Here is a 21,852-nt window from a genome sequence, read left to right on the forward strand (position 1 = left end):
AAATATTGAACAGCACTCAAAATTCTATATAATAGCTTGTGTCAGTGTGGATTTTCCCAGCAAGTATGGTAAGAGGAACCACAGCAGAATGTAAAAACCCATTTGTTAATGCTTTTACATGTACAAATGAAGAATATTTTCTTACTTGCACATTTTACTAAAACAAGCAGAAAAAGTGAAGAGCTATTAAGAATTGTGATTTCCCCCTCTGCAACCATCTTTATGTCTGTCCTCTCAAAGGCAGCAAGGTAATTACTAAAATTAGTGGAGGGGGGCAGATCAGTTTGGAGCTGTACTTGTGTTGACTGCATTCTGTTTGTTAAAAAATAAACCCAATAAAATAAAATAAACAGCTCTTGGGAGTGGATTTTTTAAATTAATTTCCTGCTGCTAATCGACAAAGGAGAGCTTGTAGTGTGAAGGTGTATTCATTGAGTTTGCTGCAAGGCACCAAGGGGTGAAGTTAAGAATATGGAGGAAGGGTTATCCAAACAAGAATGGCAGCTGTTCTAAATCACAGCCGAAAATGTAAGCTTTTTCCAGCCTGACAATATCTCCCTAATCCTTGATGAAAATGTTATGAAAACAAAGGGACAATGAGACAGGATTAATAAGTGGAATTTTAATAACATAGAGGGTCACAATACGGTTACATTCTTTAAAGAGCCAACTGTCGTTCCAGGAGCCTTTGTTGTTATAATACATTTTGCTGCTTGTTGGTTTAATGAATTACAATAATAATAGAGAGGAAGTGACTTTAACATTGGTTTGTAACATTAAGAGCAGTTATTTGGAATCTTACTGAACTATACTTAATCATCCCCACCCCCAAAAGTAAGCTCTTAACATTTGGGGTGTAGTCTACCAAAATGCCATCAGTTGTGTTGTACATTTTCACTACATCTTGGGAACAAAATTCAACAGGTATCCCTTAATAAATAGGGCATTTTCAATCCAGTGCTTTTAGACCTCAATCTCCAGAGAGTTCATCAAATTAAAATAACAATAACAACAATAATAATTGCCTATTGAGGAAGGTTTCTGGGATCATCTTACCTGGGTATCCTAGAAGATAACCTGTTAAACTCAGATCAGGGCCACAAATGCTGATGAGGATGCATTAGAAAGTAAATGTGGGAGAACCTGGGGACCTTCTGATGTCATGATCCCAAGTCTGAACCTCAAAAGAAGCAATGTGTACCAAATACACAACATGAGAATAATATGTTTCATTTGGTTTCTCTTATTGATAACCAAACAGTGTCACATCACATCAATTGAAGTTCCTGATTTTTTTAAATGACAGTTCCAGACCGAGCATGTTACAATAGCCAAGTTAGGGTATGGCATTCATAACTTCCCATTAAATGAAAAGATATAATGAAATCCTGTAAAGCCATTGAGATTAACCAAGCAAAAGAGGTAACTAGCATAAGATTTCATGGGCTCCAATGGACTGGAGTCAACAAAGGTTTATGCTAGAAATTTATTTTTCTAATTTTGTCTAAAAGTGCTACCAGATTCCTTTATATCTTTTTCATACTGAAACAGATTATCAGGGCTGTGTCTTTGAATACTATCCACAAAATGTCACAGCTGGTGACAACACTCCAAACTGGTAAAAGTTGTTCCTAGCCATCACTGCTGCCTGAGCAACACAGAATTAAGGAGTGTCCCCTTAATTGCATTGTTCCAGTTTTATGACTTTTATATAGCCTTAAATTGGCCCCCTCTCCCTCCCTCCTTGCTGATGGTGGAGTGGTTAAATGCCTGTACTGCAGCTACTCACTCAAAACCATAAGGTTGCGAGTTCAAGACCAGCAAAAGGGCTCACACTTGACTCAGGCTTGCATTCTTCTGATGTCACTAAAATAAGTATCCAGATTGTTGGGGGCAAATTAGAATCATAGAATCATAGAATAATAGAGTTGGAAGAGACCACAAGGGACATCCAATCCAACCCCCTGCCATGCAGGAAATCCAAATCAAAGCATCCCTGACAGATGGCCATCCAGCCTCTGCTAACAGTTAGCTGACATTAGCTTACAGTTGTAAACCGCTTAGACACTGCTTAGGCGGTATGAAGCAGTATATAAATGAAGCTTGTTTGTTTGTCCCTTCCTTCCTTCTCTCTCTCTCTCATTATGTGTGTGTGTGTGTGTGTGTGAGAGAGAGAGAGAGAGAGAGATTGAGAGAGAGAGAGAGAGGAGTTACTGGGGATGGGACTACTATCCATGTGTCTTATTTTGCTTATGGCAGCAAAACATGGTTCTGTACATCACATAATAGAAAATTCACTTTCATATACTGTCAGATTTTCAACACTTGCAAAAATAGCAAGAAGAGCCTCTGGAAGATCTCTGCTTGTTATATGTCAGAAAACAATCCTTATGCATTTTTGATTTAAATGTTGATTGTCTACTTCCCATTAAGATGTCTTTACATGTCTGTTTTCATCTGTGTGAAATATTTGTGCCTGTCATTTAGTTCTCACTACTTTTCTTTCATCCGTATAGTGTCATTTGTATGACAAGTGGCTGCAGTGCTAGAATTATGACCAAGACAGAGGATTGAGATTCAGCTCTCCATTCAGCCATGAAACTCACTGGATAACTTCTGTGACTTTCTCTAAGCCTAAACCTTATAGGATTGTTAGGATAAAAATACAGTATTTTTAGGCTGTCATTTGGGGGTAAAAACTCACATACCAGCCAGTAACACCTCTCATGGGCATATAAGTACCCCTGAAGGTGACCTGAGAGGTCTTACTAGCTGATATGTGAGGAGGGCTTCCAAAGCTGATCTCAATACATGGAATGGCCCTTTATATATTAAGAAAGTTACTTGAGAAAAAATAGTGTGGAATATTGCAACCTGCTGATTTTTTTTAATTGGTTGTCAGAGAGATATTTTATGCAAATATTTGATGTCTATGTTAGATGTGTGCTTTAGGGAACTTTTTTCTCTCCTTCTCAATACAGCACTCTGAGTCCAGATGTTGATCCAGTGCTTACCTTCCAGCGAGAGGGATTTGGACGCCAGAGCATGTCAGAAAAACGCACAAAGCAGTTTTCAGATGCCAGCCAGTTGGACTTTGTTAAGACGCGGAAATCCAAAAGCATGGACTTAGGTACTGAGTTGACAAATTTATTTTGTTCCTCCAGTATTGTTATGTGTTATGTCAAACAGTTGATTTACAGCTGCAGCTGGATTCAATATGGCATGAAAAATTCCTAATACAGTCTGACCTAAGTCCATCATATGGGTCTATACAATTTTAATGTTTGAAACGTTATGGTTGTGAAGATCCATGTTATAGACAGTATTTCAACATGTGGTCCAATGTATATGCATATTATTTAATACTTCTCATAAGATGGGAAAAACTAAACAAAATTAAGTTGTAAAATAATTATTTAACAACTAATGTCTGGTCATTTATGTCATTAATAAGATCTTATATTTACAGAGTGATTATAACATAACCCTAACTGTCTGGGAATATTTCAATTTGTTTTACCTACACCTTGACACATTATGTCCACTCTTATTTAAAGCCAAGCACATTATTTTCAATATAATATCCTGTTGAGATCTGAAGGAATTGTAACCCTATGCCTTCATGGATTCAGGCTGAGACTTAGCTGAGTGGATGATACAGTATTGTGGAAGCGCACACCATAAAACTTTTTTTGATGTGAAGAGGAAATTAGAAGCTTCCAACTGGCAAACAGTATAAAACCTCTGGATCTGCAGGCCTACTAGGAATATAAGGAAACTGGTCAACAGATTTTATATGCTTTGGGTTACAGCTTGTCCTCCAGGCCCCGCTCTGGAACCAGATCTGGATTCAGTCCCTGTTCCTGCTCAAGACCCCTGATCCAGCAACAAACATCAAGGGCAGGGAATTAGTGCGTTGCCCCATATGTGGGGCACTGCCTCAGCCTAGTCCTAATACATACCTGCATCCACAATATACAGTTATACCTCAGTTAATGAAGTAGATTTGTTGCTAGGCATTACTTATGAGAAAGAAAATTTGGTACCAGAGACAGAAATAACATCAAAAGGATAGGGATAGATTCATGTTTCTCAAAAAAGAAGAGCAGTTCAACATGTTTCAGCAAACACTTTATCCAAAATTAATGATAAGCACATGTGAAATGAAATAAGCAGGTCAGGTGAACCTTGCACAAGAAATAAAAACATGTTGAACCTTCTAAGAATCCTTGAATGTTTCCTCTTAAATGTATACAGGGCTGATGTTTTTTCTTCCACCTGCCTCCACTTTTCCTTTGATTTCCATTTGGTGGCCAGATTTTCAGATCTATGAGTTGTTGTTGTGTTTGTTTGTTTCTTTTTCTTTCTTTTTTTAACATTCTGGAGGTAGCCGGTGAAGCAAATGTATCTGCTCTCCCTTTTTCTTTCTGTTTTGCTGTTCATGCATGCTCAGTAAGGGATTCTGGAGACAGCTGCTGTAAACCCTAGCCAATGTAGGCAGCACACACAGCTAGGGTAGGCTCACCTTGAATCAGACACCACTTTTTCCCACTTCAAGCATTGTTGCATTATTTACTGCAGGCATATTGGTGCTATCTGACACTGAAAGTCTGTGTTTCTCTAGACCTCTTTCACTATTCTCCTAATGCTGATGCTTCAAAAAACAACAACAAAAACCTCTCACTAGACAAAGGACAAGGAGGAAAGGAGGGCAGAGTGAGCATAAAAAGACTTTGTAAAAAGCAGTTTCTTTGTCATATACGTTGTTAACTGAGGTCTGACTGTACTTCCATTTTTTAAAAAAATCAAAGGAGATGTAACATGCAACTTTCTCATTTGGAAATTTGTCTCTTATAAGAAAAATAGAGGGGAATCTTGTGGTCCAAGAGATTATTTGTGGCACTTGTATGATGTGGGCTGTAACCATTTTTAAGTGCCATGGAACACTGTATTTTTGAAAGTATATAATGTACAGTGAGTTTTGAAAGAACTGACATGCACTGTCCCTCATTAAAATATTAATGTTATAGAAAATCACCATTCCTATTTTTTCTATTATAATATATGGTTTTTCAGAAGCAATATGATGTTTTTTTTTTTACACACACAAAAAAACCCCAACCTCCAGTGATACTTTTAAATCTCAGTTCACCACCAAAAATGTGATGGCAACGTGCCTTGGCTAGTTGTGATTATTAGCATGTCAATAACATATTGTATTTACCTGGATACGGAAATGACTGACACAATGCATGAGAGTTACTAGGTTTGTCACTGGGGCTTTATTTTGCCCCCTTAAGATTGTCTGCCTAATATTGCATATTTGCATGAAGAATGATGTTTCCAGTATCCTCTAACTTTAAAGAGAGTATAAACAGTGGATGCATGTGGGATGTGGGCACTAACAGGGCTAACCATTATACATTTACCTTTTAACAGTAGCTGACGAGACTAAGCTCAGTACAATGGATGACCAGAAAACAGGTAAGAATTGACTGTAGGGTGGTTGCCATAGAAACCTTGGTCAAAGCAGCTTACCACGATTACGGAACTGCCAGTCATAGTGCATGGGAAAATAATATTTCAGTAGTTGCATGACTCTCTCTCTTTCTCTTTTTTCCTTATATAACTCAGATATTACAAAATATCACCTTTAATTTTACAGTTGTCTTAGAAATAACCAGGATGAGTCAATTATTTGTAGCGTATGTGGATCTAGGAGCTGTCTAGATATGATTCTTAAAAGTCAATGTAATTCCCTAGAGCTTTTATGTAATATGTTCCTTAAAGTACACTCTTGACTTAATGCAAAAGGGCTGTAAGAAATCCTGAGTATTTATCTGCAGACACTGTTAATGTGTGCTTTGAACGCAAATGTTTGTCATCTTTAACTATGCACCTAAATGGAGTTTCCATATTTGCACCAACTAGGTAATCAGATGATGTGAGGCTGCCATTTAGACTCTTCATCTAGTATTTCCTTTCCCTTGTCAAGAATTAGAACAAAAGGATCCAATAAATAGATTGTGTGCCCCCAACCATGCATTGTGTAGACACTTCTGCTTTCTATGTAATGCTCATGATGCCAGCTTTGAAAGCATGAATTTATGAGCAATTAAAATAATGCACCAGCTGCAATTAGGGACCTTTATAATTTATTAATGCAAGTTAGCTTTTGACCTTTGGAATGTTGTTTTAATTAGGGTAGATCTAGAGGACACAGCAACGTTCCACACACAGAAGCAGAAACATTACTTAGCTCTAATTAGGGACAATTCACCTTTGAATCCTGAAAATATTACTTATTTCCAGCATGAGTCATTGACTAGGGTATCCCATGCACACTGATTATTAATGTTTTTTTCATAATTGTCTCTGTTTAATCACACTGTGAAGCATAAACAGTCAACTAAAAAGCTGTGCTTAAAAAGAGCTGGTGGGATTTAAGTAGTTATAAAACAACTAGAAGCTCTCAGAGAACACACTAAAGGAGATACCACATTCTTCGAGTGGCTTGCATAAGTACATTATGCTCTGAGATTAGTTTTATTAAGTAGTATTTATTAAAGTGTGCAAAGTTCAGATCTGCATTGCTTTATAGGATTGAGTCAGCTCTGCAGAACCAGTTTTCTATTATTTAGTCTTATAATTGTCACCTGGGCTGACAAGGATGAATCCAAGTGATGGGATCAAATTCTAATTTTACAAAAAATATTTTCCATTTTCCCTGGTTCTTACACTTGCACATTTCTGTGCATTTCTGCCTGTAAGACTATTACATTGGCCCTATTACTAGCATAATACTGTATTGCAACATTGTGCTTGTTTGTACATCTACACCATATAGTTAACAGGCCTATACAAAGAGCTTCTTTTTGTAGATCATGTCTTATAACAGACTGCTTGTTGTTGTTGTTTTGTTGATTCATATCTCTTAAAAAACAAACCCTTTAATGTTCTCATGCGTTCTCACTGGCCCTTTCTTGTTTTGGCCTGGATTCACATTTTCACAGGCCTTTAGTCTCTTCTATTTCTTAATATATTCAAAGAAACAGATGGATCAAACATTTCATCAAATCCTTCTTGATTTCCCTTGGTTCTGTATACTTTTCATTTACTTGCAGCAAGTGTAGTCAGGTCTGTAGCCCTTGGGTACAAGATTTTAGTGCTTGTTGAATATGTTTTTGGTACAATCTATGCATATGGTAAGGGGATTGACCATTTTTTATTTAAAGGGACATAGTTTCTGGTTTTATTTGTGAGAATGCAAACCATTCCATGTGGGAGCCTCTGTTAACAGCCATGAAGACGCACTTGGATTACAGGGCAGTGACCCCTAAGCCACAAACCACCTGGGCCAAGCAAGACAAATATTTGGTGATTCTTTAAATAACACATTTTAATGTGATTTCCCCACTCTCTGCTTGATGCATAGCAGATTTTTCACATAGTCTATAGAGTTTTCTTTTTTCCAAAGGTAGAATACCAAACTAACCAATTCATTTTTTAAAAAAGAGCATGTTAGGTTATAAAAGATAGATGTTTAATGTGTGTCATGAAAGAATTACAGTACAAAGCATTATATAAGCTGCAAAATAGTGGAACATATTTACATTGGTAGAGTAAACTTGAACCTGTTTAAAACTGCAGATGGGTTTAATTGTATTGACCCCACATGGAAAGTAAGGTTCTTACTAGGACAGAATCTGCTCTAATAGATTTTAAAATTATTTTTCTTTCTTCAGGTCACTTGAATTGTGTAATCCTTGTCAGTGTTTACAGTTCATTCTGAAGGTCAGAAGTATATTCAGTTGCAATTGAGTATGGCTCATTTATTCAGCCATAATCATACAGTAACTATGATGGGTTATTTCCATATTCACCTTCTCATAATGCTAACACTAGGTCTCTGAAAGCAAAGGGCCTTATTAAAATGACATGATGTTCATGATAGTCATTCATCATTGGTGGTTTGAGAGGAGTTAATTATTTTGTTCAGTAATGGATGCAGTTGCAGTTTTTAAGGGTCTCCCCCATCAAAATGCTGTTCCTCCATGATATTGAGTAAAGAATTATATCTTTAGGATTATTCAGCCACCAACACTAATGGTTTCACCAGGATCACTGAGTGTAGTAATTAAAAAAAATTCCTGATCCTCAGGATCTGAAACATTTGTTCCAGAATTTGTTCATCATGGGGATGAAATCAATTTTCAGTGTTAATTAGATTCCATATCTAGAAATTTGTGATCCATGATTTCATAAATATACTCCTACATCACAAATTTGAAGCACTGACCATGACCACTATCTGACGTCTGCTGGGAGAAGGGATGGTAAGGGAACATTACCACAGGAGAAACCTGGGCATGACCAATGCTTAAAGCTCTTTGAGAAATAGTTGCTGCTCACAATGGGTTTTTCCTGCTTAGATGGAACATTTGGTGGACATTGTGTACAAACTCATTGTCCCTGCTACCACATCCTTGTTTCTGCCTTGGTTTGAATCTGATGTTATCCCCAGCTAAATTGTACTGAAGATTAATTGTAAACGTAATTTTGAAATCTAGATATAATTCCAAATTTAGGTAATGTTGTTTTAATTCTGAAATAGCAGTTAGTGATAACCCCAGTTTAATTTAACCATGTTTTGTGTACCCCCTACCCAAAAAAACAGAACAGAACAAAACAAAACAAACAAAAAAACCAAGGAGACATCACACAGATAATGAGCAAACCATTTTAGCAATTTATAACAATATACAATGTGAATACATTGAGGGGTAATTCTGTTACTTTTTAGCTTGGCCATCCATTTGTATTTGTAAGCCCCTAAACCTCCTGGCCCAACTCAGAGCCAGGCCCTCTTAGCAAATTATTGCTTTATGTTCTACAGATATGTCGGGTATAACTTGACTATTGCTTGTCAAACCCTGTTCAAACACCACCTTCGTCCTTCTCTACTACTTCACTTGCTAAGGAATTTCTCTCTTAGTCAGCCTACAGATTTGTTCCAATGAGAAATTAGTAAATGAATCAGCCAACTTGATCTGACCTGATGTGCACCAGCTGCAATTTCCCCTGACCAAGATCCATGAGGGAAGAACATCCTTTCCAGACCTAGAAATCGTGACTAAGTACAAACAAGCAGGAAGGGGCGGTGAGATGCCGCCCCTTTCTGTCCCTGATGGAGGCCACAGAAGACAAACGCTGCGGCCTCCGCAAGGCTTAAAAACGAATAATGAATAATTTATTATGGCACATGGCCAGCACAAAAATGTTTACAGAAATTACAGCTTAAAAACAACCCTTTCCCAGCGGGTTCTTTTTGTTCCGGGCGCCATTGGTGTGACTCACTCACAATGATGATGTCCATGCAACGCTATTTGGATGCTGTGGCACGCGGATGTCATCATTGCATGACCTGTATGGATGGGGCGAGCAATTATGGCACCCGGGCAGCATGGTGAGGGTTGTGAGCATGGGGATGCTCAGCCCTCACCCCGCCCACAGACCAGCACTTTTTGCCCATCTGTACCGGCCCTACGTCCCGAAACAGACAGGCCAAAAGGATCGGCTTCTGGCTGCTTCAGGGGTGTGGTGTGCAGGTGATGCATCCCTCGACGTGGCTGAAAGCTGCTCTGAGGCTGCTAAAGGTGTCCCGAAACCACCGGCAAAAGGAGCGGCAAAAATTCGCTTCTTGCTGGTGGCCTGTTTGGGACCATGGCGGCGGTCCACTTTAAGAGCTTGATAATGGGAGGAGTGGCCAGAGGACACTATTTCATGCCCACCTGTTTTGCCCCTCAGTTAAAACACCCAAACTTTGCCTAGTCCTGACTAAGTGACGTAGGGTGTGAAAAATAATGAAGTATGCTTATGATTTCTGGTTGGAGGTCTTGTGATGATTGGGAAAAACAGAATCATCATGAGATCTTATCCTGAGCCAGCTGGGCCTCCTTTACTTTAGAAATCTTCTGTTGCTTTGAAGGGAAGGGATGCTTTCTATTGTCGTATGTAATCAGGGACCTGAATGGATGCAGTTATTTGTCCATTCTCAAAGCAGGTGTTATTGTACCCCTAGGAACATATGTGTTATAAAGTAAATATTATGAATTTCAATCATAGCATTTTATCAGCTGTTTATATTATCAACACTCATATGTTGTTTTATGTCAATATTGCTAGTGGCACGATCAGTATTACACATTCTCTAATTCAAGAGTATCTTGCAAAGGGAAAGAATAAGCCTGTGCTAAATTATTCTGATGAGAACATTAAAAGGGGGGCGGGGTTGTAATCAGGAGGTCTGTGTGTCTGCAAGCCAAACAGAAAGTCTTTCTGGAGGTTTGGGACATTAGCTGTTCCATTTCTTCCCTCATCAACATTACTGCCCATTCCAGCAGTGGAGGAAGTCTACTATAGAGGGGCTTGTTTGTTTGTTTTTTACCCCATAGGTTGACGTGTTTCTCTATCTGTATGCTAGGTTTTGTAAGCTCACGTCTATTAGGATGAGAACTAATTTTTGTTACCTTTCAGTAATGATCATACAGTTTTGATCAAAAGTTGATTTCACAGTGTTATCTTTTTAAGGAACGTGAGGAGGCTGGAATGTGTGAGGAAATTCCTCAATCCGATCACATAGGAATTTAGTCGATATATGGGAGTGAGGGCTACATCAGTGTTATGGTATGTCAAAATTGTAGGGGGATAATTAAGGCAGTCAGAGACACAGTGAGAGAATAATTTGACCATAACGAAGATGTCCTCTGTATACACTTCATACATTCTTCCACCTTAGGTTCCTCTACTGAGAAGGAGCCAAAGTGAAGGAGAAAAGTGGCTTAATGGTTAGATGACATATCCCTTCAATAATCCTTCCATCTTCAGAAAAGGTGCACTTTTGAAGAAGGAAGCATAATGTTTCCTTCTAGAAGTTGGATGTGATGAAACCTACTAAATGTCTAAAATGGGGCTGATGGTGAAGAAAATATCTTACTATAATTCCACTGTGGACTAAATCCTTATATACTGAATATAAAAGGGGTCACAGCTTTCAATTAAATCAGTGCTTCTCAATTATTTTCTGTCATGACCCCCCTAGGAAGAAGAAAACATTTCGCGCCCCCCATGCGACTGTAAATAGTATCATGTCCCACTCACAAGCATGCTTAGCATTTGAAACAGAACAGGCAGCCTCTTGTGCCGGCAAACTACATGTCCCACTCACAAGCACGCTTAGCATTTGAAACAGAACAGGCAGCCTCTTGTGCCGGGAAACTACATGTCCCACTCACAAGCACGCTTAGCATTTGAAACAGAACAGGCATTCTCCTGGAAGGTTTCCCACAGGGTTGCCATAAGCCAGAAATTCTGACATACTCCAGCTCCCAGAATTCCACAGCCTTGAGACGTAGAAGAGTCGGGCTTTGAGTTCTGGTCCCCACAACAAACTCCAGCTCCCAGAATTCCATAGCCTTGAGTCAGAAAAGATTTAAAGCATTGCCAGCCAAACTGGGTTACTTCTCCAATGTGGATGCAGCGTGATGGGCTCCCTCCTGGGCTCCCTTTTGCCTCCCCCTCAGCCCCCCCATGGTCCCCACAAGTCCTGCCTTCCCTCTTGTTGGGAAATGCAGGCCTGGCCAAGGGGGGAGTTGGGCACACAACAACAACAACAACAACAACAGAGGAGGAGGGGGAGGGGGAGAAAAAAGAAGGGAAAGGAGAAAGAAGAAAAGGAGAAGAAAGAAGAAGAATAGGAAAAAAGATAAAAAGAAGAGGAGGAGGAACGGGAAGAAAAGGAAGAGGAGGAGGAGGAGGGGAAAGAGGAAGAGAAAGAGGGGAAGAAAAATAGGAGGAAGAGGAGGGGGAAGAGAAAGAGGGGAGGAAAAAGAATAAGAGGAGGAGGAGAGAAAGAGGAAGAGAAACAGGGGGGAAAAGAGGAAGCAGCTTGCCTGCAATTTGCAAAGCCCTCTCCAGGATCCAGCCTTGGGTCCGCGCGAGGCTCGAAAGAAAGGAAGCTCCTCCTCTTCAGGCTGGCTGGCCAATGGGGAAGACTGGAGCTGGGGCAGGCTCCTGCAGCAGGAGCAGGCTGTCCAGCCATTGGCCGGACAGCCTGAACAGCAAGAACCTCGCGCCCCCCTTTACGGAGCCTCGCGCCCCCCCGGGAGGCGCACCCCACTATTTGAGAAACACTGAATTAAATCCATATTTTATATCTAGTAATCCAAATGGGTAAGAGCATGGTTTTTAAACCCTCTATTATATGTCTTTACCCATTTTGTTGAACTTCTACAGATGATTCTCTGAACACCCAGAGACAAGCTCATAAGCACATCATTTAACAGTATTACATCAACCATTTATAATGGAACAGGCAATCATTATCTGGGACAGCTTTCCTAAAAGGCAGTATTCCGATCAAAGATACATGGCTCCAAGGATGTCCAGATGAGAAGATATATATGATTCCGAAGTTATATGATTGAGAGTTTTTCTGTGAGACAGATGAACTGCTGTATTGGCTCAAGGGAGGATATTTTGTAACCTATTAGGGATATAAAAAAATGCATCCCCAAAACTTGCTTATGAAAATCTAGGTGCAGCCATATTCAGACACATCTTTATAGCACATGAGCATGTCGTACCTTAGGGGTACATTAGGAATCATAAATAGAACAATAAAGGCCACTTAAAGGCGGGTCAAATGTAGCCAGACAGTACTTTGTCTTGGCACATTTTCTTTGGCTGCAATAATATACTTTCAATCTTCAAGAGCAATTGGAACTAATGACTTGTAGTTGTTACTTAAACTTATTGTACTGTCAAGTTCACAGTCCAAATATTACCTTCATTTCTTCAGGAAAAGAAAACCTACCTTCCTGTGGTGATAAGTGTGAAATCTAGCTTTGGGATGCAAATATTCTTGACATTTCCCAGCTGGATTCTCTAACATTTTTTTTTAAAAAATTGACCATTCAGAACATAATACAGGAACATGTGCATAGAGGTAACTTATATGTAATACTGTTATATTGCATATGGGGAAATGTGTAAGGCATGAGGTCACCAGAACAATTTATGCTGAGACAACAGAGGTTTGTGTGTGCCAGAATCTATCTGTACCATCTGCACACAGAATCAGACCATACAGTTCTTGCCACAGTGTCTTACAGCAGAAAAATGTTTACAGAGCAAATAGTTCCTGAAAAGGCTATAATGGAGCCAAGCCACATACCACTAGAGAAGACCAAAATATGAACCAAAGGAGCAATTCAAAATCTCAAAGAAAACTGTATAATAATGCAGAATATTTATTTGAATGAAACTCAGTGCTACCTGGACTTCTGATAATCCCTAAATTTGTATGGTGATTCTTTGCATATTCTTTGGCTGCACTTGAAACATCAGACTAGAAATAATATGATAACCTCTAGAATAATAATCACATTAATCTGTTACAGAAAAACATAAACAATAACATACATAAACAATACTATGGCATTGTAAGGACTGATACATTTATTATCATACACTATTGTATAGATAAAGGCCTACTTCATTAGATTTGTTTCAGAGAATATAGTAATAGACTCTTGCCAAGGAAAGTTCAGGCCATGATAAATTTCTTAATGTTTAAAGTTCCTCTCTTATAATACGTGTCAATTATATTTGTCTGATTCCATGAAGGTAGTAAGTTTTGTTATTCTGGCAACTGTACCAATGAGGTTATCCCTGATTTGCGACGTTCTTTTGATTTTCATCTTTTTAATGAAATGCCTGGTATGCACAACATTTGAGAGGGATAGCTGCTAACAATGCTTTTGCAGGGCATGGTTTGAATTTGAAAAAATAACAGTTGTAGACTGTAACTTCCAGAATTGTCCTGCCAGCAGGAGGTTTGCAGGAGGCAGGTCATTTCACTATAGGTAGCCAGTTACTTCAGTTACAGTTACTTCAGTTGTTGTTGCTGCTGTTGTTGTATTTATTTATAGCCTACTTTCCCCCCACAATTGGTACACAAAGTGACTTGCAAATTGAAAAACAGCAAGACTTCCATTAAAAACATACCAAAGTAGACATTAAAATAGAATTAAATAATAAAAAAGTAATAATTATAAAACTATCCAGAGGTATTAGGTTCAACCTATAATTGTCTCTTCTTTAATGATTTGTGGAAAGTCTGACTTTGTTGTTGCAAAATTATGAATCCTCCTCAGAAAGCTGAAATTTAACGTTAATGTATGCTTATGCATGTCTAGATATTTTAGGCCAAAAATTGACCCCAAAAAAGTGAGTTGACTTATCCATTGGTCAATACAAGTTCTGTACTTTAACTTTTATTTTTAAAAAAGGAACCATTCCCTTCTCTGAGTAGGGGGGCAAAAGGTGAGAACTTAGGGCCGGTATAGACCAGCACAATGTGACTGCTTCATAGCAGTGTGGAGGGCATGGGGTTCAGACGGCACATGCCCCCACACCACCAGGAAACCGCATGGCTGACTGCCTGTGTGCTGGTTTGATGGTGATGCAGCAGCATGGCATTTAGATGCTGCGCACCACCACAGCATTACAAAGCCCCAGCTTTGCCACTCCTTTTTATACAGCGGCAAAATGCTAGAGGAGGACCGCAGTGTGTGGCTGCTGCAGTACCTTTTGGCTGATCTGGTGGTGCAGTGGTTAAATGCCTGTACTGCAGCCATTCACTTGAAACCACAAGGTTGCGAGTTCAAGACCAGAAAAAGGGCCCAAGCTCGACTCAGGCTTGCATCCTTCCGAGGTCGCTAAAATGAGTACCCAGACTGTTGGGGGCAAATTAGCTTACTTGCTAATTAGCTTACTTGCTGTTCACCGTTATGATCTTTGGAATAGCGGTATATAAATAAAACAAATTATTATTATTATTATCTGTTAATGCCCCTAGTCCCTCCCAGGAGCACCTCTCTACTCTCTCTGTCACAGTGTCAATCCTGACCTTCTTGAATGCCTGGGCAGGAAAATGAGGTGGTGGCAGCTCTTTGACATTTCTTCTCAAAAAAGTACCAAGAGGAATTGAGGTTTGAAGGATTTCGATAAGATATTTGTGTATGTTTGTCAACTTTTTTGGGGGGGGGGGTTTTAAAATCAGACAAGTTATTACATTAACATTAAAGGCTATAATCACTGCTAATGTAGCTGCCATTTTCTTTGCTTTCCCTTTTCATATTTTTTGACATGTCTATATTTTCTTAGCTCTGCCTATCCCTGGTCACCTTCCACACATATTGCACAGCCACCATTTACTGTAGTTCCCTCTTCATCCATCCAGATTTTAGGGCAAGCACAGATAGTTATACCTGCTGGGATTTTGTAAGTTGTTTGCCTTTGGTTTTTTTTTGTTTTTTTGTTTTGTTTTGTTTTGTTTTTTTGCTTCCTCCTTGGCTTCCTTTGTTACATGCCCCTAGGTTTTATCCTTAATTTATCCATGGTTCATGTCAAAAGCCATAATTTTGGCCCTGAAAGCTGTTCTCAACGTATACATGAGGTCAACATAGGGCCCAAACAAACTGGCAGTAAGCACCATCTTGGGGGCGGCATAAGGCCATGGCATTTAGATGGCGCATGCTCTGATGCCGCCCCAAGACGGTGGGCAGCATTGCGGCACCGCATGTCTCAGGAGCTCAGAAGAACCACCGATGCAGTGGAAAGGGCAGCTTTCCACTCCCAAAAAGGAGTGGCATTTTGCCTCTCCTTTTTGAGCCAGAAAAATGCTGGATTGGGGCCACAGCATGCGGTTGCCACAGCTCTGATCTGGTACTCAAAGGGCCAGTGTCAAGCCGCCTCTTTAATGCCATCTGTATCGGCCCATAGTCAATTACATATGAAAATTTATATTTCTAGCATTTTTAAATGTCAAAAATTGTCACTAAAAATGAATTACCGGTTTTTCTTTGTTTGCCAGTTAATATGCTAGGAAATTTATAATCCATGCATTCTGGAAAGGAATGGTAGAAAGAGAGGTTTTGACATTACTTATCTGAGTACTGTGGACCATTGAAGGCCTTGGGAACAATAGATCCGGTCTTTGTCATTGTAAAACTCCCATTCAGTTCAGTTTAAACTAGAATATTATCCAGACCATTGAAACCCACTGGATGACCTTAGGCAAGTCACACTCTCTCAACTTAGAGGATGGTAATGGCAAACCTCCTCTATAAAAACTTGCCAAGAAAATCCCATGATAGGGGTGGCCTAAGTCACCTATAAATTGGAATCAACTTGAAGGCACACAGCAACAACTCCTTTTCTTTTGAGCCTCCAAAAATGCAATTCAGTTCAGATTAAAAAGACAGTTATTCTGTGTACACTAATTTGGGAGAAAGTCCCACTGAACCTAATATGGCTTAGAAGCTGAGAGACATAATTTTACACTGTAAAAGATTAATGCTCCACATCATCAAACCACAATAAAATAAATGACTTTATTTGGTCATCTCTATATAGAGCAAACTGTACATTTGGAAATTATTTCCTGGCTGTGAAACAAGATGATTTGGACTTTAATCCCCATCATTCCAATCCACCACAGCCATGGTCAGAAATTTTGGGAATCCTAGTTCAAAGCGTCTGGAGGGCACCAGGTTGGAGAAGGCTGCTGTGAAGTAAGAACGGGAACTGAACTGTTAACACAGAAATGGCTTTTATCACCACCGTACACATTTTGCTTATGTAGGGTTATTTCCTTCTTCCAGTGTCTGCAGACTGTCCACATTTATGTTTATGGCCACCCAAGTTCAATAAATACTGTTACCATTCCTGCAATCCATTATTAATTTTACAGTACTCTGGGAACATTAGGTCATATCCCATCTCACTTTTCCTTTGGGATAGTGCAACTTACATAAATATTGTTCTCACAGTGATCCATACTGAGAAGGGGGAAAAAAGGTTTTTCTTCAGTGTCCCTTATGAGCATGAATGGGTACATAATGTAGCTACTGTTTACGAAAGGAATACAGAGCCTCTCGGTAATTAGAAAAATATTGATGCACATTTCATTTAAAATAGAGGCAAAATCAAATGCAAAATCCGAGGAGGCTTATAGTTGCCACATAGTAGAATAACCCTTTCCCTCTCATTGGTTTAAGGAATAAATCTATTCAACACATGTTTTATTCCCGGCTGCCTTGTTCCTTGCTCTTTCTAAAATTTCACCTACAGGTTTTGGGGGTTTAGGCCTTTTCCCCCCTCCCCATTTCTTGGATTAGACTAAATCTTGAAAATGAATCACTCACCAGATTTGGGATAAATGGTTATAAAGGCATGGTAAACTGTAAGATAGGTTATCTAAACCAAAGGTTCTTTTTATATGTCAAGTTCAGAAATATTTCTCTGGAAAGTGGGGTGGGTGGGAGGAGAGACCCTTGTGCAATACTCACACCAGACATTATTCTAAATATTTTACAAGGACAGGCTTAGGATTGTTTACACAGCTGGAAAGAACCTAACCTTCCTTTCTCGTTCGTCTCATCAACTGGCTCTCCCTCCAGTTATCCCCAGGTCCTTTTTTCTCTGAAAATATTGGGGAGCTGTCAGCTGGGAGGCAGATTATAGAGGTGTGAATTCACTGCATTTATAGTGACTTGTTAGTTTATGGACACTTAGATTTTGGTGTTTCCAGACATCCACTGCAGTTGCTTTCCAACCCACCTTGTCCTCTGAGTGTAGCAGAGAGCATAATTCAAGAATTATATGGGATTCTCTATAGGCATCAGATTCTATTGCAGCTACTTCTACAAAAGCCAGAGCATTTTAAAAGATATGCCATCCCCTATTTGGGCTGGCATTGGAGTCTTGATTCATGTTAATAGGAAAAGATATTAACACATCACATGAGGTTTCTTTCTGTCTTTGTCATAAACATGATTCATGGTTGTTTGGGTTGTTGGTGCTATGGAAGTTTAGAAACAACCCTAGATCTGCATTGGTCATTGCAGACAACACAGGGACAGAATACTCTTTGCTAACCCTCAGCCATAAGCAGTTGACACCAAGAGGCAGGGTCAGTAGATAGGATTCGAAATTAACTTTCAGGAAGTAGTTTAAATTATTTTACTTTTCTATTCTTCTTAGAATGTCTAATACTGATGCTAAATGATTCAAGAGCAAGTGTTGCTCCTTTGTTTAAGAATAGAGATTACCTTATCATGATAATTGCACTAATAATATGTAGTAATATAGGGAATTAGGAAATAACTGACGAATAGTAATAAGACATGAAAGTAAAACCTCAATAAAATAGCATACAGCAGCTATGTTTTACACAACCGATTCCTTAATATTCAAACATAGTAATTTGTCCATTCAATATTCAGAAGTTATCCATGTACACATTATTCAAAAATTATTTTACACTATAGTAATTAATAGATATATTTTCATTTCTCACCCTCCATTATTAGAATTATTTATTAGCTAATATTTCCTATATAAATGTTTATTTGGGATGATTAGTGCTTTTATCATGCTGTGTTAATCTCTGTGTCTAATCAAGGTGAGAAAATTTACATTACTCACATTGTCAATAATAAGTGTCGACATGAGCTCTAATGTATAATAACCATATTAACTAATATAGGTTAATTATTCCTAGGGAAAAAAATCTATGTAGACAAGCCCTTGGGAACAGTGTAATATTTAAGTGCAGGTTATTAAAATTCACTTCATGAAAGTAGCTAGTGAAGCAGAATTTTCCCTAGATATTAGTCTGAGAATGCAGGCTAATTTTAGGTCAATAAAATCTTAATGTTCATCATTTCCAGTGGTTACATAGGATTATTTTCACACTTTGATTTAAAAAAAATAGAAATTATCTGGCTATGCTAATCAAATATGTAGTGTTGAAATCGTTAATATTTGGTCCTTGGTGTTTTTTATAGCTGCTTGGTACTTATTTTGATCTCATTAAATTGTTGAAATAACAGTGATGATTTTACCTTCCCACCAATCTGAGAAGTGATGCAATGCTAACTTTGTCAAATTCATAGAATATGTCTTGACACTCTCATTGCTCCATCCCACAGATCTGCCTAGAATTCTCTACAGATCGTAGAGATATTGTGAATACTGTTAAGCATATTCACAATAGACTGCTATTGTGAATGCAGACAAATCAAGCAGGAGAGGCCACCTTGCTAATCCTAATTTTTTTGTTTTGTTTTGGAAAAAAAACACATATTAAGGTTCCCCAACCAGAGATGTGGGCCCTTCATTAGGCCTGAAGAAATCCAGTTCCTTAGAAAGTTTGCAGACAGCAGTTGCTGAGGTGACTCTGAATGGTGACATTCCCTTCCATCGCCCACGACCACGGATAATCCGAGGGCGAGGGTGCAATGAAAGCTTCAGAGCTGCAATTGACAAGTCATATGATAAACCTGTTGCAGATGAGGATGACGAGGGCATGGAAACCTGTAAGTAAACCCTTCGCGTAATCTCCCTTTAAATTCCTTTAAAAACTTTTTTGTACTACTAATGGTTTTCTTACAATTCTGTGTAAACTTACCTGTGAGTGATCCCTACTGATTGAGTTTAATGTTGGTCCAAACAACAATCAGTGCACACTACACACACACACACACACACGCAGAGAGAGAGAGAGAGAGAGAGAGAGAGAGAGATCTTCTTCCTGTCCAGCTGCAATGCATTGTCTGCTTCAAAGAGCTCCTGTCGAGGCATGGGGGATCGTTCAGACAATGAAACATAAGGAAGAAATCAATCACTCCATCTCGTGCTCAAGAAGCACATGGATTCAGTCCCTGTGTTTTACATCTTTTTGCCACCAGTTAACTAGACTAGACCACCACCAAGAAAGAAAAGGAGAGTACTTTTGACAGGTACAGAATGAAGTGAACCTAATTCTGCTATTTTTGAACAGAAAATAATAATTCAAGTGACTTTACATTACAGTGATAGTCTGAATTTTTGTTTTTAATCAGATCTCTTCAGATGATGCACACGTTTGACAATGCCAGAGCTAGTAAAGCACACTCATTCAGAAATGCCATTAATACTAACAGTTAAGCACAGTGCCTCTTCAAACATCTTAGTCTAAATTTTGTGTTATGATTTCTACCATCTCTCCATGCTCTCTTCATCCCAAGCTCCTCTTGTACCAGATTTTTATGTTTGTGTTCTCTCCCACTCTGTATTTGTGTGTGCATGTGTGTCATCTCTTAAACTGTTCACCATGCTTGGAATTACATTGTCCACAATATTTCTCTCAGTCCAGCCAAGACTCCTTGAGACCCACTTCTTTACTAAAGGATTTTCTTTCTTTTCCACCAACATTTTTGGCCTTCTCTTACTTGTTTTCGGTAGGTTCCATTTTATGTTTTGTATAGTATGGAGCAGACCTTGGCAATGGCACCTCCTTTGTGTTCCTTCAATTGGAATAATTATTAAAAGATTGTAAGAATACACATGCTGTATCAAACCTAAGATCTTTTTAGACCAACACTGTATTCACACAGGGGCCTAAAGTGGGAACACTAGTAGGATATTATTGACATACAAAAGTGTATTCTTATATTCCTTTTATACTATATAGCTGGTAGAAATCTTTATATATTGTGCTTCATGAGGAGAAGTTGGACTGGATTAATTTCTCCCCTCTTTAATAGTATGAGAATCCAGAGTTACACATTGGAAGTGAATGGTTGGAGGGTCAGGATGGAGAAAGAGAAGAGCTTATTTGTATGAATGTGTGTGTATATGTGCTTTCAAGTCACATTTTGACATGGTGACCCCATGAATACCCTACGGATATTCTAAGGACTACACAGAGATGGTTTTGCCAATTCCTTACTCTGAAATATAGCCCACAGCACCTGTTATTTGTTGGCAGTCTCCCATCCATGTGATATAACCAGGACTGACTCTACTTAGCTTCAGATGGGATTGGATGCCTTTAAGATTTACACAGCACATTATTGAAGTGAGGAATTGGCTACCACAAGGTGTAGTGATGGTCTTCTGTTTGGGTGTCCTTCTACTCGTATTTTTTTGGGGGGGGTTAATAGAGTAGGTTTTGTGGAAGTGGATAAAAGCTACGGTGGGCCGAGGAGATTGCTTTCCTTCTAGTTCCATTGTCAGAAGTTGTTGTCCCTGATTCCATCCTGTATACAGTCACCCCTCTGTATCCACACATTCTTCATTCATGGATTCAATCATCCATGTCTTGACAATATTTTTTTAAAATATAAATTCCAAAAAGGTAAATTTTGATTTTCCATTTTATATAAGGGATACCATTTTACTTTGCCATTGTATTTAATGGGACTTGAGCACCCATGGATTTTGGTAGCCATGTTGCAGTGGGGCTGGAACCAAACTGAAGCAGATACCAAGGACCCACTGTATTGCCTTCAGTGTCAGAGACAATGTCTCTCCATACCTGTTGCTGGAGATCATGAGCAAGAAAGTATTGCGGCACTCATCCCCATTTGTGGGCTTTACAGAGGCATTCAAATGGCCACTACAGGTACAAAGTACAGAATAGAAAGCCCTTTAATCTGACACAGCATGGCTATATCATATTATGTTCTTATAGATTGTTGTGTGGATGGAAATTTTTATATGTGGACAGCAAGAAAAAGAGTTTAATGAAAAAGTAAGAGAAAGAAAAACTTTAAAGTTTAACAGAAAAGAAAAGAAACAAGTTGCAGTTAGAATGAAATATCTCAGCCTTAGAAGCTCATCCATAAAGTGAGGAAAAATTACCTCTGTTCTTTAATTAGAATACGTAAGCTTGGCAGATCTAATAAAGCACAAAGTTAATGATCAGCTATTACCCACCCTAATGGGTATTCATTTACATTT

At 38.9% G+C, this 21,852-nt stretch overlaps 1 protein-coding gene across 1 annotated transcript in view; it reads left to right on the forward strand.

The window, feature by feature from the left end:
• PARD3 (par-3 family cell polarity regulator) overlaps nt 1-21,852 on the forward strand; it is a 697,528-nt gene that overhangs the window by 482,319 nt on the left and 193,357 nt on the right. The window contains 3 exon segments of the mRNA XM_042472372.1: nt 2,982-3,130; nt 5,440-5,484; nt 19,218-19,445. Of these exon segments, the coding sequence (XP_042328306.1) occupies nt 2,982-3,130; nt 5,440-5,484; nt 19,218-19,445 (422 nt within the window).

Source organism: Sceloporus undulatus, chromosome 6, assembly GCF_019175285.1.
Source record: "Sceloporus undulatus isolate JIND9_A2432 ecotype Alabama chromosome 6, SceUnd_v1.1, whole genome shotgun sequence".
NCBI classification, from domain to species: Eukaryota; Metazoa; Chordata; class Lepidosauria; order Squamata; family Phrynosomatidae; genus Sceloporus; species Sceloporus undulatus.